This window comes from Egretta garzetta, unplaced genomic scaffold (assembly GCF_000687185.1).
Source record: "Egretta garzetta isolate BGI_Z169 unplaced genomic scaffold, ASM68718v1 scaffold596, whole genome shotgun sequence".
Taxonomy (NCBI): domain Eukaryota; kingdom Metazoa; phylum Chordata; class Aves; order Pelecaniformes; family Ardeidae; genus Egretta; species Egretta garzetta.
The window spans coordinates 875,267-893,560 of record NW_009260129.1 but is presented as its reverse complement, the minus strand read 5'-3'; the positions used below and the strand labels follow the sequence as shown (position 1 = coordinate 893,560).

Genomic DNA, 18,294 nt, shown 5'->3' with positions numbered 1-18,294 from the left:
CTTGAAGGAGAATCTGACTATTTGAATGGACCAGTGTTTGGTTTTGTTTTTCTTAAGTCTTCTGAAAAGCAGAATTTTAAGCCCTAGTAAAGTGGAGGGGTTTGGGGTTTTTCTTGATGTCTTCCTCGTAATGGGGGAGGGATGAGCTTACTTCTGCATGATATCAAGTAAGCATCTTATGGGTTTCTACTGTACCCTATTCTGACCTAAAACAATCAAGCCAATATTTTGTTCTCTCATTTTAAGCAAAGCAAAAAAAGGAAACCCAAAGCTTTCTTGGTAACGCACCACCCTGGTGGTGCTTTGTGCCATGCTGATAGACTGACCCAAACAGAGGACCAAATTAATTAAACCTCCAACTGTAGGAGTCACTCATTACTGCTACTTAGCCTGGTGGGATGTGGCTCCATTTTTAATAGCAGATAGTTAGCCAGTATTTCTCCTGAGATACAGCTTCCTCAACAGAAAGTATAGTTCAACTAATGGGAAGTTGCCAGTGGCTTAAGTTTCCGTATTTTACATGGTTCAAATCAGTCTCCTAAATTACTGGCTCTGTTGTCAGAGGTCATGATGATCCACAACTACTCCTGCAGTCCATTGGGAGCTGCAGTGCTCGGCACCCGTGAAAATCGGATTACCCAGTTGGAGACTTGGGCTCACATGCTGAGCGTGAGGTAAAATATTCCAGTTCTCTAGGGAGCACCTGTATGTGTGCAGGTGCTGGAGTTGTTAAATACATTTTCTAGATGTGTATGTTCACATATAAATGGTTTATCTGAAGCAATCAAATGCATTGTTTCATCTTAACAAGTAATCTCTTGCTTCTCACTCATCCTGTCTAGGGGGAATGATTTTTAGAGTAAAAAAATGACAAGATACCTGAATAAGCGATTTTTTTTTAAAAAAAATCATAAACCCAGTTGTAACTCATAGTTTACTCAGGTTAATTTAAGCAGTACATGAACATTAGGAGAAATGTTTCTAACATTGTTTCTGTATCTGTTGATTTACTGACACTTCGCTGACGGTGCTGTCTAATTCCACCTAGGCTTGCGAGTAGTAGTAAATACTTCAATGTTAATCCCAATTAGACCTGATTGGCACCGGCATTAAGTGTTCATGCTTGTAAAGGCATCTGCTCAGTTACTGAAGGTTGCAGCTCATTAGTTTCTGTAACAGGATTTTCTTTCATGACAATAAAACCGATCATTTTAATTAGCAGCAGATAATGAATTTAAACTGTAGTGAACTGTTTCTAAAGAAGTCACAGTTACTGCCAAAACAGCCAAACTGAATGAAAAATGCAACAGATTTGTGACTGAATAATTAGTAGTAGAGTAAAACAGTGAGGAAAAAAAATCTGGTGCAGGCCTTCTCAATTTTCAGGTTAGCGAGGGGGATAAACTAGTGCTTATAATCTGGCACAGCCATATTTCCAATCAAGAGAATTAAAGGGGGCAGCGAAAGTAAGTCATTGCTAAAGATAGATATTAATAAGCTGAATAGCAAAAAGCTGTGTAAGAACATCTGCTTACGTGAATCTGATTTGATGCTTTGGTTTTGTGCTTTAGTTCCAGTTGCTTTAACTGAATGTCTACCAGGCAGTTTATTTGCATTTTTGAGACTGTGTATATGATTTATTTTAAATTATGTGTAGTCATTTGGAGGGAGTGACTACTGATTTTCCCAACCGCAATTTGAGAGATGCCACACTTGATTGAGTAGACATCTGTTGAGGTTATGCTAAGGATGCCGCTACTTTCCTACCAGTGATAATGATAAATTTCATTATCAAGGTATGTCTCTTTAATGTCAGTTGAACCCAAATTCTGAAATAGCCTAATGGAAGGAGAGGAAAAGGAGGTTGTGGGGGGTACTAATGACTGTTTCAGTAGCTTAAGGTACTTCACAGAGTGGACTAATTTTTCCCACCGAAGAAGCTGGTTGGATGCAGTGCCATTTCTGTCCCAGTCTGCTGCAGGTCTCGGTGCCTGTGTGAAGACTGAGAGAGAAATTGTTTGAAAGACTTTGAGGCAAAAATATTTTTTCCAGTGTGTCCTTTTTCTTTTACTTGAAAGGTACTTGGCAAGGACTTCTGCCTACTTTAGAATATCCAAACTGTTAAAATTAGTGCCAGCATCTTCATATAGCTAGCAGCATTTTTTTTTAATTGCCCAGAAGACAATGGAAGTGCGCGTGCAGCAAGTTAAGTGTGCCACATGCTCAGAAGAGAGGCTGCTCCACGAATTACAGGGCTCTTCTTCAAAAGCTGTCATCCACAGGTGAAGTGGCTGTCCCCTTGGCCATCCAGAGCCAACACCTCTCTCTTTGACTTTATGTAGCAGAAGTTGGAGGGTGAATAGCCGATGTTTAATCCTTGTGAATGCTAGGACAGTCTAGGACAGAAAAGGTGGTGGTGATTTATTTTATTTTTGGTTCTTAGATGACAGAAGACACATTACCTTGATAATAGTGTATATTAGTGTTTAATAGCATGTTTCCCATTCTGACAGGTATGCTCTGTACCCGCCTCTGATAAAGATCAGGACTTTTAACAGGGTGATCACTGGCTTTTTGAGCCTCATTTTTGCACCTTCTGTGCTCTACTGTGCCCCCAGGCACATACAGCCCTTGGTAGGGGAGCAGGAAAAGCAGGACCCCTTGGCCAACAGGCAGGGTCCGCAGCCAGTGAGGCTCCTTGGCTCAGAGAAGCTTCTGAATCATGACCAATTATGGCTCAGATTGGACCCAGGATATAAATGGGGCACTACCAGAGACCACCTTGGTGTGGTCTTCTTGGGCAGTGGGCCTGTGATCGAAGCCTCTCCCCTTGGGTTGGGATATGGCCTGAGGAAACTTCCCAGGATTGAGTGCCCTCACCTCCTTGGGAGTGATTGCTTCTGGATACATCCTTGAGTCAGTCCCCCCTACCCCAGCTCCGAGTGAGCAATTGTATCCTCTGGGTACCCACAAGAGGGAGAGATTTTACCCCCTTGTGAGTGATTTGTGTGTGTGTGCACTTTGGATCATCATTCTGGTGTCTAGCGATGTGTAGTAACGACGCTCAACTGACACCTCGAACATGTTACCCGTTAAATGTTACTGGAGTGTTGACAGACTGGTTTACCCCTGTCTCTCATTGGTTTCTGTTGTGTGATTTTGGCTGTTTTGTGAAATAAAGGTGTTTGAGCTTGTTCTTCATTTGGGTTCGTTCTGGCGTACCTCTGTGACATTTACAGTTGGTGCAGCGAGCAGAGTGTCGATGGAGGGATTGTTACGGAGGCAGGGTTGTGACCCTTCTCCCTTAGGAATGGAACGGGCGAGGGAGAAGTGGTGTGAACCCCAGGCTGTTGTAGAAATGAAGGAGAAATGCCGTGCAAACAAGCAAGATGACAGAGGCAAAGGGACCATGTGTGCCGTACCGGGTGCCTGCTTGATGTGAGCGCCGGACCAGTACAAGTATTCTAGGCAGGTGGAGTTAGTTAAAGATCAGGTGTTTAAAAGTGGAGTTACAACGAGAGAGAGAGTGGACACGTTTACTAGAATGAAAGATCACGATTATGTTAACCCAAGCGAAAAAGCCCCGCAGTGGTGTCCAAATTTGGAAGTTGATTGTGAGAACAGATCCCGAGGATTGGGATGGAGACATCTGGGGAGATTCTGATGAAGCTAGTGTTGATGAAATGGAGGAGGCAGAGGAAAGGGGTGCAAGACCTCTTACCAAAATGGAGAGGCATATGGGCTCATGGGGTGGGAATCCCCGAACTACTGTCTGTACCATCCCATGGACAGGACCTGAGCTCAGTGCCTCGCAAGTCAAATTTTCATGTAAACCAGGCGAGATGGAGACAGAATACCTGTGGCATGTTCCGCTTACTAGAGGTGACAGGATATTACTGAGTGATGGTGGGGTTCAAGGGTTTGGGGGATCCTGTGTGTTTCTAAGTGATGGGCCAGCTGGCAACCAGTCTATAACTTCTTGAGTGCCTTACTGGGCTGGTGCTATAGACCCCAAGGAACAACAGGAGCCTATCACCATTTAGATGAGGGGATTGTCAGAATTGGCAGAAGGGGAGCAAAAGGCTGCTTGTATACAGGCGATGTATGAGAGGGGGCAGCAAGGCATACCAATGGCTGCACCAGTAGATCCTGCCCACCTCAGGCCTCTCATTAGGGGCTTACCAGATGCTTTAAAAATACAGGTCCAGCCACTTAGAGAATTCAGACAGCCATAGAGGGCAATCACAGAACCCCCTGCACGTGTGCTGATGTGGGACAAAACACAACATAGTATAGTTATCCACGGGCATGAAATGGGGTGAATGGACTCAGGTAGTGCTGCAGGCAGGAGCAGAAAGGTCCGGCAAGCCAGCTGCGAGTCTCATCCCAGACAGCCCCTTCCCCAGGAGCCTGAACCCTTCCGAAACAAGCTGGATCAAGCCAGCAGACCGGAGCGAAAGGACTCACGGCAGAAGGCATTAGCACTGGGGGTACCTTGTGCACTGTTATGTGGGCAGGCCACTGAGCGTCCACGTAATAGTGGAATTACTGAAGGGAAAGACCAGGAATGTAAAGGAGAGTCCAGCAAACACCCCCTTTCCCCTCCCCCCCACCCCCAAGACAGGAGGCAGAAGCATTTTGCATCTTTGTGAGGGGAATTAAGTGAACTGAAAAACTCAAAGTTGCAGTTTGAGGTTCGGGCTGCCCAACACGCTTGGTAAATTTCTGTCGATAGTCTGCTGCCAAGGAACCCTATGTACATATTCCCGTTGATCCAAAGCAGGTACTTACTGTTGGAAAACAGGTTAGATATTCCACCTTCCAAATGCCAAGGTCCCAGGCAGGAAACCAAATTCTTAGGGCCTTGGTGCATAGTGGGAGCTATCATGGTACCTGATGATGTCCTATTAGCCAATGAGGGGGGTCAGACCCCAAACAGCAAAATGGAATTGCAACAAGTATTGCTTAGGTGTTTACGATGTGCACATTGGAACCAGCCCTTGACATGAGCAGAGACACTGATGCTGCAAATGGAATAAGCACTGTAACAGTGCCTCTCAAATCACCTGGTTTCTTCTGCTTCAGGTGCACCTCGAGTGCCTGCCCTTGGTCACACTTTGTCCTTTAGTCCTGGTGTATGGTGCACTAAGGTGGAAAACTTTTGCATGCGTTGTCTGCTCTCAGGCAGTGTGAAGCTGCTCAGACTGCAACTGCTGTAATCTGTAGGCCTCACTTTCTAGTAAGTTGCAGCAAGTCACAATACTTAGGAAGCTTTTATTTGTTGCATATAAAGGTGTTTTTTTCTGAAAATGAAATTAGGTAAATAATGTGAGTTTCATTAAACCACTTACTTTTTTTTTTTAAATAATAATAGAAATATAATAATGAATGAAGCCCAAAGCATTTTATCTTTGCAAAGGTGAAGTGTTGTGTTAGCACTGGACTGACCACTACTTTGCTCAGGATTCTGCACAGCTGAGCATGAACAGAAACCATACTTGTACATGAAAATTTATTTTCAGGCAGGTATGCAAAGTGCTTTAGGATAATGCACTAACACAGTGAATCTGCATCTGTAATGGAGAGCTTTGTCATAGGGAGTGGATCTGACTTGTTCTGAAGGTGAATTTTTAGGTAGAATTTGAATAAAGAGTGGACATGAGAGTGTGCAGAGAGAAACATAGGGAAAAGGCAAGCACATAAGGAAGCGGTCTCCCATGGCATGCCAATAAACTAAACCTGTAAGCAAGCAAGTATTTACAGATTTCTGAAGGGGGAGGGGCTGAGGGAAAAGAAGTTGGAGAAGGAAAGGTGCCCCTGAAATGCAACACGAAAGCAAATTGCACTGGGACGATGCACATGCAGTAGCAGTATTACAGCTGTGTAAGAGTAGCGGAGGCCTGTGGAAGGAGGTAAAGCAGGGGCAGAGTGCTTAAGACCCTGTGTGTCTTTCTCTCTTCTCTTCCAGCCCCTCAGTTGATATAATAAATGTGATTTTGAATCCAGCAGCGTGCCTGCTGCAACATGAGTTGGTAGTGTTTTTACTTCTGCCTCTGAACAGAAGATGCTGCATCCCTCCCCTTACAGTGGCTCTGGCATTTGTCTGGCTGTTCACTAATCTGATTTAGTTCACACACCAGTTAGAGATTTGTGTGTGGTGGTGTTGAATTTATTTCTGTTAGTGCGGTGATAAGATTCACTAAAGAAAGGGGAACCTGCTTGAACACCAGAGCACAAGCTAAGCTGCAGTGTTGCATGGTTAAAGCAGCAAGATGTCTGACGTTAGCCAGGAGCAGACCTTCCCTTTGCAGGCGATCAAATTGTTCTTTTAGGTTCGCTGAGCTGCGTAAGCAGACTTGTGTTTCAAATCTGCGTATACAATGTCACCGTTCTTTCTTCAGCATGTGGAGATTTAGAGGAACATGCATTGTACTGCATGAAAAAATACACCCAGAAAATCAGCATTATTTTAAGCCTGTCATGCCTCAAAGTTCAATCACAATTAGCTGAGACCTGTGTTTTGATTGCTTATGTTAAATCCTGTCAATAAAAGCCTGGACAATACTCCCTATTCATCTAAACCAATACATTCAACCTACAGGTTAGGTAACTTTATCTTGAATTTTCATGTTCCCTGACTAATTTTCTGGTGTTAAGTGGTGATATGTTTATTTGCTTAAACTGTTCTAGACATATGCAGACTGAATATTAAATGTATCTCGACATCACCCAGATCTTCCTAGAATCATCTCTCTTTTTTTTGTGGTGACTTTTGGGGAACATTTTAGGCATTGGAGCTGTCTTTTAGCAACAAAAGGAATGGGGAAATTCATCTCCAGTGTATAAATGCAACATTAGATTGAAGAGTCATTTAGTCCACAGTGATGATAATACAGATTTTTGCAGTACAGATTAAATTTTATGTTATTGTAAACACTCTTGCTGACAGGACTCCAGGCTTTCGATATGCTGTCTACCTGCAGAAGATGCAGCAGAACCCGCTAATGTAGCAGGTAGCAGGCACCAGGTATTTTTAAGGAAAAGGGGGAATCTGGCAGCCTGTATCCTCTGGGCGGCAGCAGTGAACAATTTTCCATGCAAGGTACTGTACTTTCCACAAGGAGACCCAGCTACCTTGCCCCATCTTACAGGGCGTGGCGGTCCCCCGTCGCAGCGGGACCTGATCTGGCAACCTGCGTGTGATTTCCTGAATTTTCCTAAATTTCTGGACCTTGGGGGTTTTTTGTTGTTTTTTGTTTGTTTTGTTGTTTTGTTTTGTTTGTTTCTTTCCCCCTGCTTGTTTACCCAGATGAAATATTTGGATGTTAAGATATCTGGAAGTCAGACCAGCCTGACCCTCAGGACTTGGCTGAAGCAGACCTGAGGAGCATGGAGTCCCTTTGATGCCAGTGTGGATCTGGCTTATGCCGCCAGGTCTTGAGATCACCTCTGAGCCCAGCCTTTCTGTCACGGGTGGGCTGTTGTGTTCATCTACAGTCCATGCCTTCGCCTCCATAGGTAGTTTTTGGTAAGACAAAAAAGAAGCCTAAGTGCCCTGCTGAGCAAGGCTGTTCTCATATGGGTATTGAAAAGTTCCTCTGCAGACAGACATTTTCAGTGACGGTGCTAGCTGGCTTTAGCCTGTAGAGCTATGTTACCTCTGCAGCCAAGGCAGGTTCTGCCTTCTCTGTGCCAGGTGGCAGTCGAAGGGCTTTTCAGGCAGTTTCCCCTGCCAGAACCGGTGAAGGAAACAGGATTGCATGTGTACGTGGTGGCCTGAAGAACAGTTATCCATGGTAGCGACTTTCAAGTATGTTACTTGTTTATTTGGTTATTAACTAGAAGGGGGGAAGTGCTTTTGCTTATAAAGGGAGCAAATCTGCTTCAGAAGTTAGAATGACAGTACGGAGTCGTTTTATAGAGTAAAATTAGACTCTGACAAGTTTTATTTAAAAACCTTGATAATCTCTATCTCAGGAGCTACCTGTAGAATGCTTTAATTTTTCTCAGCATATTTCCATTAAATTACCTAAATACATAAAAAGTGAGTACCTCTGACCTTTCCCTTTTTCAATCCAAGGTAAAGAGCTGGATTACAGCCAAATGCCATGTAATTTCTCTACTACTGAATAAAGAAGTTAATAAAGGTTTTGTAAGTAGCAGATAAGCATGAATCAAATATTTTTACATAACACAAAACCAGAAATTCTAAACAGTTGAAGCTATTTTTTAAGCAAGGAGACAATTTTTCCCTCCTAGGCTTATTGGTAGTCATTATTTTTCTTGAAAAACTTTGAAGTATACCTGGTTTATAATCTTTAAAATTACACATATTTAAAGACTGAATATTACTATTTGCCTTAGAAGCTTGGGAACAGCACCAGATGCGTATTAATCTGGGGCTTACTGTAGCTACCCCTTTAAGTGCTATCTTTCTGAATGAGAAAAGCAAACAGCTGCTGAATTGCATTGAAAAAGTGATGTTCTTCTAAGAAAGGATTTGTGCAAAAGCATATTCTAATTGGAAGTCTTTCCACTGTCTCATGTAGGGACAGACTCTTTAGATTTCTACCACCCCCAACCCTTTTTTTCTTTTTTTTTTCTTTTTCCTTGTTTTTCTTTTTTCTTTTTTCTTCTTTCTTTTACTTTTTTCTTTTTTCTTTTCTTCTTTTTCATTTTTCCTTTTTCTTTCTTTTCTTTTTTCTTTTTTTTCTCCCCCTTCCCACCCCCCCGCAAATAATTCCCAGGCCTAAAATGAATATAAGAAACAACACTTAGTTGTCCTAAAATGAAGCCAGGCCATCCACATAAACTGATGGTTTCCTTGTCTATAAGGGACAACATGTTTGCTAAGTCTGTAGTGAAACATAATGATAGAAAACCTTTTCCTTCTCCTTCCAGGGCTCTTTTAATGTCTGCAATTAGTGGAAATAGAAGACTTCAGCATGGCCACATTCGGAGAGGTTTCTTATTTCTTAGTGGTTTGAGAATCCTCCACCCAAAACCTTAGCTCAGCCAAATTAACATCTCATAAAACAAGCCCTATCTCCTTTAGCTTCAGTAGTATTGCCCATCTTTGTTGCGTTCAAGCCTATTTTCCCTTGATGTGGTTATTTTGAAATCTTTTGGTTGTCAAAGCACTGTAGCATTCAAGTAACCAAGACAATCTCCTGCATTATTTTTGGATGTCATCATGTGTACATGTGTACCATTTGACAGTTTCATCTGAGTAGAGTAATCTAGGGAAAGTGATGATGCCACTGAAAGCCTTAGTGGATGTGGCAGAATAAATTAACTGAGAGCCCTTCTCAGAAGGATCCGTTGTGTCAACAAAAAAAACGGCAAAACCGCTGCATCCTATTTCAAAACCCGCTGATACAGGTTTGCGCAGCCTTCTGCAGGTTGTCAGAAGTTTGTTCTGTCGGAATATGAACTCCTTCCTTCCTCTGAACTCATCTTTGTATGGTCTGAGCCTCAGACAGGCTCTCACAGAGGGAGAGGGCCTTGTGGGAGGGCCTTGCTAGTAGCCGTCTGCAGAAAATGCTGATACTCACAGAGATTTGGGCATTCAGGACCATGTCTGGCTGATATAGTGGTACCTCAACTTTAGGCGTACTCTTTCCTATTGAAATGCACAGCCTTATGCTTGTCACCCTAAGATTAGTAAAGCCACAATGCAGAAAGTTGCATAAGGTAATGCAGAGAAGACAACGATGAGTCCTTAATTGAAAAGAAAAACAACACAACCCAAACACTAACTTCTAGTTTGCTGGAAAATGCCTTACTCCACTAAGGACTCATTCACCTGCTGAATGCATCAGGGCAGGTGAGACAAATATTACAGAATAGAAAATCAGCACCTTTGTGTAGTCTTCTGCTTAACCTTTCATGTGGCCGTTGCCAGAGGTCTGTCCTCCAGACTGCACACTTCTACCATGTATCTTGTGTCAGCTCTAGCGTTAGTCAGAGCTCTGCAAATTGAGCCAGGTCACAAACCGATCGAGAAAGTAACCCTGCTCCCCCAAACTGTCACATTTGTGTGTTGAGTCTGTGAGTAGGGGAATCAAAAAGGTACCAAAGCTGCCATCAGTGAGATGGTGGGACTGGATGGCAGAGGGATGAGGGGGCAAAGTGCATTGAGAAAGAATAGAGGGAGGCAGCTGCTAGGTAAGCCGAGCTGCCCGAGGTGTGATGGCCCCGGTGTTCAGAGCACACCAATGGGACCTGGTGGCACTGGTTACGATACCTTTTTCTCTTGCAGGGACAGACACTGGTCTCCTCTGTGTCAGGAGGTGTTGTGGGCAACAGCCATTAGCCAGTAGGGCACTCTGAGTAAGAGTTTTGCCTTCGTGTGGCTGCAGTGTGTGGGGACTGACTCTGGAGTCCTTCCAGACTAAATCCTTCAACCAAAGACAGCTTGGGCCAGAAGGGAGTGAGTGAGAGGGAAGATTTTGCTGCTTGATCAGGATACTTTCATAGCTCTCTATTGAAGCAGAGCCTCTGACTCACACTTTTCCACCCAGCCAAGTGCTGCAAACACTAAGCTGTGCAGTCTTTCTTTTACTGTCACCTGGTGGGTCATTATTTACTCAGTGGAAAGTGGAACAGCTTTGGCTAGAGGGGTGGGAGAGACCCACTCCAAGCTGAATTTGAATGGTTGTAGCAGTACTAAGGGACTTGTGTATTAAAATTTTTTTTGACTTGTAAGAAAGCATGCACTGAGGACATTCAGTTCTGACTCCTGATTAAAAGACAGAACAGTCCCTTTTCTCCTGCTCATTTTTTGTCTGGAAAGCCTGTTCCCTTACATGTCTTAAAGAACATCTACTTGCATGGGTCCTGTGAGGCCAGCAGGGTGGAAAACAAGGCTGGTGATTTGTGCCAAGTCTGAGATGACGAAGAAGTCCAGCCTCAGCACAGTAAGTGCTCAAGGCTCTGGATTTCTCTAGGTGGCAAGAAGCTGCTGAGTTTGCCACACAAGGCTGAGCATCTGCATCCCACCTGCATGGTACAAGCAAGTATTGATTCCTTCAGACAATGAACTAATCTAGGGTGTCCCATATCTTGGAAAGTTGGGTAATCACCAAAATTTAAGCCCTTTTAATGGAGCTAACCCAAGCTGCATGTTGAAAATAAAGCACAGTTGTGTTTTTGCACGCTTGTCACCTGCCACCTCACTGAACTGCAGTGGGGCCTAAGAGAGTGGCTTCCTGCGGTTCCAAGAAGCTCCTCGTCCTGTTGTTGCTGTGCAGAAGGGCCATGCAAATTCTTACCATCCCTAGAGCCAACGTAAAGCAGCTATTATTCTCAGTGAGTGCCAGGATTATGCCTGCTGCATTGTGTGCAGCCCAGAACAGCAAACATCTATCATGTTCAACTCCCAGGGCTCAGCTGTGCCTTAAAGACATGGTTTAGCTTTTAACTGTGCTGATCAGCACACAATGTGCTGACTGTCACTCCTAAAGAACAAAATGACAGATGGGCTTATCATACGTCTGTCTGGAGGTAGAGAATGAGAAGAGCAACTTGGTTACTAATTACCTTCTCAGCACTGAAAGGGGAAATGCCCCTGTGCTTGACACAATTTGCATGGACATGGCAAAATTAATGAACTTTTTCACCCTCAGCTGTCCCAAGAGTGAGCTTCACACCATTGTCTCCAGCATGGCTCTCTGAGATTTGAATGCATCCATTTGCATTCAGCAGGGCAGCACAGACACAACATAAGAGTCCAAGAATTTTAAAATGCATCTCTGCCATCAGGCTGTTTTGCAGCAAGAGGGCTGCTGAGTAACAGCCATGGGTCATGTCAGTGACTGTTACCATTGCTTCTTTTTGTTACCCCCTTTTTTTTTTACGGTATTTGTATCTGAGTATCGATAAAATAACTGTTCTTTCAGATCTGTTATTCAGTTTACTATTTCTAAACTGGTATGACTGCTCTTACATAAAAAGCATACCCTGATATGCTGCTCACTAATACACGAAACTCTGATTCCATTTGATTGTTATTGTTGTTATTTGTTGCACAGATTTTGGGGTGGGGTTCTGATGCACAAGAAATTGCATCCAGCTGTGCAAGAATGCTCAGTAATCTTAGGAAGTAAGTATACTGGGGGTGAGCTAAGGTGTCAGAATTGTGTCTTTAATGGCTGTATGCACCAGATAAAGTATCTTGACTTTAAATTATGTTTAAAATTGGCTACATACAGGTAAGTTCTAGTAAGATCATTTGTATGAAAAACCTTTATGAGATAGTATCCATACATGTTTCATTTGATTAATTTTTTTAAATGCTGCTTTAACACTTACGTCCTGTGACAGGCCTATTATTATTCTAACAATTCAAGAAGTAGATACAATTAATGTTGTAAAATAAATTTAGTTTATCACTTAATTCTATATCTAAAGAAGGTTTTGGTTTGGAAATGTTTTCAAAATTGATCACTGACATTTATCAACTCAGACTCCAGACTTCTTTAGTTCTTGACGTAATGAAAGATGATTATGGAGGTGATGGGGAAAATACTCAAAGCAGTGTGTTGCTTGCCTAGGTATGAAAATGGGAATAATTGCAGGGCTGCATTAGAAAAATAAAATTGGAACTGTGAAGCATAACTATCTGACAGTGGAGACAGAAGCTGAAAGCTTAAGGAGTATAGATGCTGCTAATATTCAGGTAAAAGCTCTAGGCTGTTTTCCTGGTTTTGAAAGCTGGTGCAAAACCAATTTCAGCAATGCGGTCGGTATATTGGGTATTCTATTTGTTTAATTTTTGAGACTGCTTTGACAGCAGTGAGGTGGCTGACCCTTAATGCCAGCAATTTGTTTTCCTTTGGTTTGATTATGGTGGGTCTTTATCGTGGGTCTAATCAGTAGCAGGGGGTTACATCTTCATGTGGGTCTAATACAGAATTTCTGGGAGGTTAATCTGAAGAATGTCATTCCAGATAGCTGATGACCACTTAAGTGCTGCTCATGGCCTAGCAAAGCCAAAAAAAAAAAAATCTGTTATGGTAATCTCAGCCTTTTTTCTTTTGAAAACAACCCCCCTTCAAAACAGATTTCGCCATCTACTTTTGTTACTTTTGGCCTTTTCAGTTTATCTTCCGTTAGCTTGGCTGATCTGTTTTTCTTCTTTCTCCTTCAGCTTCTGTGTTCCCTCCCAATATCCGAAGCACAAACTGTATCAGTGCTGTGTCAAAGGGCGGGTAGCAGCTTCTCCACAGCATTCAGATATTTTCTTCATTGCTCTCCGTGTGAAGTCCACCTTTCCCCTTTCTTTCTTGAGAGCCGTGTACTCATAGGCCTTCAACTTGCTGTAATAGTCTGAGAATTTGTTGTAGAGAATGGAGATGGGCATGCCGTTCAGGATTATTCCAAACGCAATGCAGAGGAAAGCAAACAGGCGGCCAAGGTGAGTTTCTGGGCACATGTCTCCGTATCCCACTGTAGAGATGCTGACCTACAGGCAAACCAACATTCAGCTTATTAGCCAAAAAGAAACATACAAACAGATATGTTTGGGGATCAGGGACAATTTCACAGTTAGCATTTTTGCACTTTGCATCATGAATCTGAAATACTCTCTGCTGCCTTTTTTTCTCTACCATCCATCTTATGCAAAAGTCCCTAATTAAAAAAAAAAAAAAACAACAAACCTCTCATGCAGAAAGACAGACAGAGGTGCCGTTTGACACCATTCAGGAGGATTTTTAAAAGCTTTGTCCCGCAGTGGGAATTTCCAAACAATTTCCACACTAGCCTGTCCAGAAGGCGGGTTTGCTCGGCTGTGGTTAGCGGATAGAGATGGCTCCCTGATCGCGCAAATCCAGTAATAACTGCAGCCCTGCTCCCTCATCGCGTCCCTTGGAACAGATGCCCTGTGTCTAAATCCAGTGTGCTTATAAAACCCGGTATTTGGGGACTTATTCTGTGGTTGTGTTTTGAGTGTTACCTTTGTTTGTCATATATATTTTAGGAACTAATGAAAAACACATGAAAAGCTTCAGCTAGTTGTGAAATATATTTTTATAATGTTTGCCCTGTAGGAAGAAGTGACCCAGGACTCTGAAGTTTCTAGATAAACATCACCTTTAATAGTTACATACCTACAAGGAGCTGTGGAAAAAACAGAGATCTTTCTCTGTCACCTGGAAGTTCTTGCTTGCAGTGTATGCTCACAACATATATATATATATTTATAGTGATAAATTGTTTGATCTTCCTGCTCATCTGTATGTCAGAGGTTACAAAAGTAAGGTGCATGTGTGCCTTTGGTAGGGAATATTCCTGTTTGGTTTGGCTGACAGGTACACAGATAGGAAATTTTTGCTGAATTCCCCTTTGAAGAAGGGTTTCGGGACTGTTTAACATGTTTTTTTGTGGGAGTGGTGGTATCTAATGTATTTGCTTTAGATGAATCTGTACATTTTGCCATCACGTTGTCTACCTAGTTTCACAGCCTTTTTTCTTCTATGCCATCAGCATTTTCTCTTTTTAGCCTATGGATGTGTGAAGGAATTGTGTTTTATATGGACCTGGTACTATGCCAAGTTCTGCAAGACTTTCTTTGTAAAATTTAGCTTCAAAATTCATGGATGTTTGCTTATGGGTATGCTATATATGAATTATGCACTCCCAAACAGTCAGCATAAAATAACTCCTAATTTATATAATTCCACCACACACATCTTGGTTGTTTTTAATTTTTACCTTTAGTAAATTTAACTTATTTTCTCTGGCAGGTAAAACTTGCAGCCTTCTACCATCTGGCACTTCCTAGTCTGTGCAAGGGATCTTGTTCAGCAGATGAATTTTATTTAATTTTTTTCACAGTATCTCAACACACTGCATGTATCTGTGAAACAGTAATCTAAAACTTTGGCAGAAATAAACTGCAGGCAGCAGGACTTTACTGTAATGCCCTTGTGGCTTTAGCACTGAAATAAGTCTTTGGAAGGTCATGGTGTGCAGCTTGCCATCCTCTAACATGCTAAATAAAATGTTACTTCAAATGAAGAAAGCATTAGGGTACATGAGACAGCACTGGATAAGCACATTTGTAGGATGCACCTGGTGCTTCCTGTGGAATAAAAAGGATTAGTCACTCGGTCTAATGGAAATTAAGTCACTGGATTTGAATGATAATACAGGATAAATATCTCCAAAAATAAATACCGAGATGAAGGCAAGATGTTTATCTCTACCAGCCAGGACAAAACCATTATCCTGTGATAAGGTTCTGTTCCACTGGCATAGTCTTCTACATCGCCTGTGACCGTTTGGGAGGGATACTTCTCCTCCCATGTGTGAGACTGAACACTGTTGGATTTTAATGAAATTTGAGTAATCCGGATATCTTAATTTTCACTCTTAAAGAATGAATAGGCTTTTAAAAGAGTTTTATGCGTTGGAATTGCAATGTGCATGCTACAGCTCCTCTTTTGGAGATGCTTGCTCAGCTAAATAGGCCTTTTTCATGTAGTCATAGTCACATATGTTTCTTAGGAGAATCTGAATTATTATGCTGTCACGAGCTTACACAAGTGAGACCTAAAGATTTTGCATATATCCTGCATATTCAGAAAACAAAATGTAAGGCTAATGTCCTTATTCTAGTAATTTAGGAAGTACAATTTTTTTAATAACCTGTGTATATCACTTAAAGAAGACCTGTGACAGTCCCTTTATTCACTGATTTTTTCCTCCTTCCCATGCCGCAGCTTAAAGGATATTCAGCACATGTACATATGCATGTACATATATATACGTGCCTACGTGTGTCTGTGGAGCCAGTTTTTCTGCCATGTGCTGAATCACTACAAGCATACGTATGGGAAGCCATCACATCTCATCGGCTATCGCTGAACTAGAAGTGCAGGCCATGGGCTTCCAGGGCTGCTGGCCAGGAGAAGCGAGCTTGTGTGGGTTGGGGTTGCTGTCCTGTGGGCCCCATATGCAGCTCGGTGCATCCAGTGCCTGTGCTGATCAACCAGCACAAGAAGATCTTCTGAATCCTTTCCACTCCATTTGCATGGGCTTCCTATCCCAGGGAAGCGACTGGGACACAGCCAGCCCCATAGCAAGGCCCAGGGGTCAGAAGTGCTCCTGGGGCCCTGCCATAGACATGGGTTATGGAGGCCAGCATCAGCTACTGCAAAATGAAATGTACATGATGACACACCTGAATAAGCCTTAGAGTTATGGACAGCCAAGATATGGGCTCTTTGCCTTCTCCCAGCACCTGCAACATCTAGCTACCCTCTGATTTGATCCAGGCTGCTGTAGATACGCACATCTTCTGCAGCATAACAGAGCTCTGAAATGGTGCGGGCAGCAGCACAGGCAGGGATGAACTTCCTCCTCTCCCCAATGCCTTTGATAAAACCACCCCCCTCCCTGCCAAAGCATTGCTTTAAAAATTATAATTGTGAAACTGCCATACTTGTGCGTGTTTATTATCATTAAGCATTTACTTACAGCCTGCAGCTCCCTCTCCATTGTCTGCTAGTCTTGATAAACCCAGAAGTGTTTCTTATGTCTTCACAGCTCACCTTGAAGGCTGTAACTATCATCTTGTTCTCACAGTAGTTTAGAAGTATTGGTTAGCCTTCTATAAGTGAATGTATGTCCATCCTTGGGTGTTAATGCAATCCAAGTCTGGAGTTGAACTGCTTCCCGAACCCTTTAGAGGTGAATTCTGAGTTTGGCATGCTGGAACAGTTCTGCCAGGACATTGTTAGAGCCAGGAGGCGTTTAAGCAAGGTGGAAGACTTTAAACTCTCACAGCTCTGTGTTTCCAGCTAAATCTTCATGCCCCTGAAAGATGTGAACCCAACAGCCCAGAAAATGCTGCCTCAAAAACACATCTCCACACAACAGTATAGTACAGATCAGAGATAGTTTAGACCTCTGAAGGAGACATGACCAAATGCCTTAGAGCACTAACCCAGTGGCAGTCTCTAGAAACGAGGTCATTCTGTGTTCGTTTCTGAGGCTTCTCAGCTGAAACTCAGCCAGTTACCCTCACTCCAAGTGCTTGGGGTGGGACGCAAAAAAAGATTGAAGGTGACATTAACCAGCTCTCAGTACTGACTGATGTGGGATTCAGACCAGTGACCTAGATGTAGAAGGCAGTTTATCCCATTATCAACCCCTTGAGCCATTCTGCTTCTTTTTGTATTTATTCCTCTGCCTCTGAAAGTCTGGCATGGTATAAATAACCACCAAGGCTTTGTGTGTGTGCAGACGTGTGCCTTAGGTAGCTTTGGCTTTGCAAGTTTGAGTGACCAGACTACCGTTAAAAAACTACGTCTTTACAACTTGCAGTTGTATGATGGGTCACAGTAGCTCTGCAAGAAGAACAAGAATGAAAATCCTGTGTCCACCTGCAACCAGCTAGACTGATGCAAGCTTTTTTTTTTTTTTCCTTTTTTTTTTTTTTTGGCAACACTGACAATGGGATTAAATGGGGAAATTATTTTCTTTCCTGTCTCTTTGCCCACTTCTTCCTTAGAAGTGCATGTACCATCTGCATTTGGTCAGACTGGAATTTCAACACTGTCTGCCTGATTAAGCCTTGATTTAAGCTTACAACAGAGGTGAATGAGTGTGTGTGCATGTGCGTGCGTGAGTGAGTGCATATGTCCCATAAGCTCAGAATGCAGAGCAGATGTTCACTGATCTAAGCCTGCTGTTTTCAAGACTGTCAGCAACTCTAGCAAGGGAGGGGAGGGGAAGGGAGGGAGGGTCTCTAGCTACCCAGCAAGGTGAGAGGTGTTTACTTACGGCAGCCCACCACCAAGCATGGGGGATGCTGGTGAAGTTGGTACTGGAGACATCGTGCTCCACAGTGTAGACCATGGCAGAGAAGGCGAAGATGCCCATGGCAATGAAGAGCAAAAGGCAGCCCACCTGCTGGTAGCACTGGCGCAAGGTAAAGCCGAAGGCACGCAGCCCTGTGGAGTGGCGGGCCAGCTTGAGGATGCGGAAGATGCGCATGAGGCGCATGATGCGAAGCACTTGTCCCACCTTGCCCACCCGTCCCACCTTCTCAATATCGTGCTCGTGTTGAGAGCCCCGACCTCGGGGCTGGTCATCATCAGCAAAGCATTCGAGCAGCAGCTGCAGGTAGAGGGGCAGGATGGCAATGAGGTCTACTGCATTGAGGGCGCTGCTGGCAAAGCGGCGCAGGTCTGGGGTAGAGACCAAGCGCAGCAGGTACTCCAGCGTGAAGAACGCGATACACAGGGTCTCAATGTGCTCCAAGACAGGACGGCTCTCCCCACTCTT

The 18,294-nt window shown here is 43.3% G+C and overlaps 1 protein-coding gene across 1 annotated transcript in view; it reads right to left on the bottom strand.

Annotated features, from left to right (window-relative positions):
• Nucleotides 1-13,189: 13,189 nt before the first annotated feature.
• KCNV2 (potassium voltage-gated channel modifier subfamily V member 2) overlaps nucleotides 13,190-18,294 on the bottom strand; it is a 6,546-nt gene continuing 1,441 nt past the window's right edge. The window contains exons 2-3 of the mRNA XM_009641507.1: nucleotides 17,791-18,294; nucleotides 13,190-13,465 (exon numbers count right to left, since the gene is read on the bottom strand). The exon at nucleotides 17,791-18,294 is cut by the window's right edge and continues 1 nt beyond it. Coding sequence (XP_009639802.1) covers nucleotides 13,190-13,465; nucleotides 17,791-18,294 — 780 coding nt within the window. The remainder of the gene's footprint in view (nucleotides 13,466-17,790) is intronic.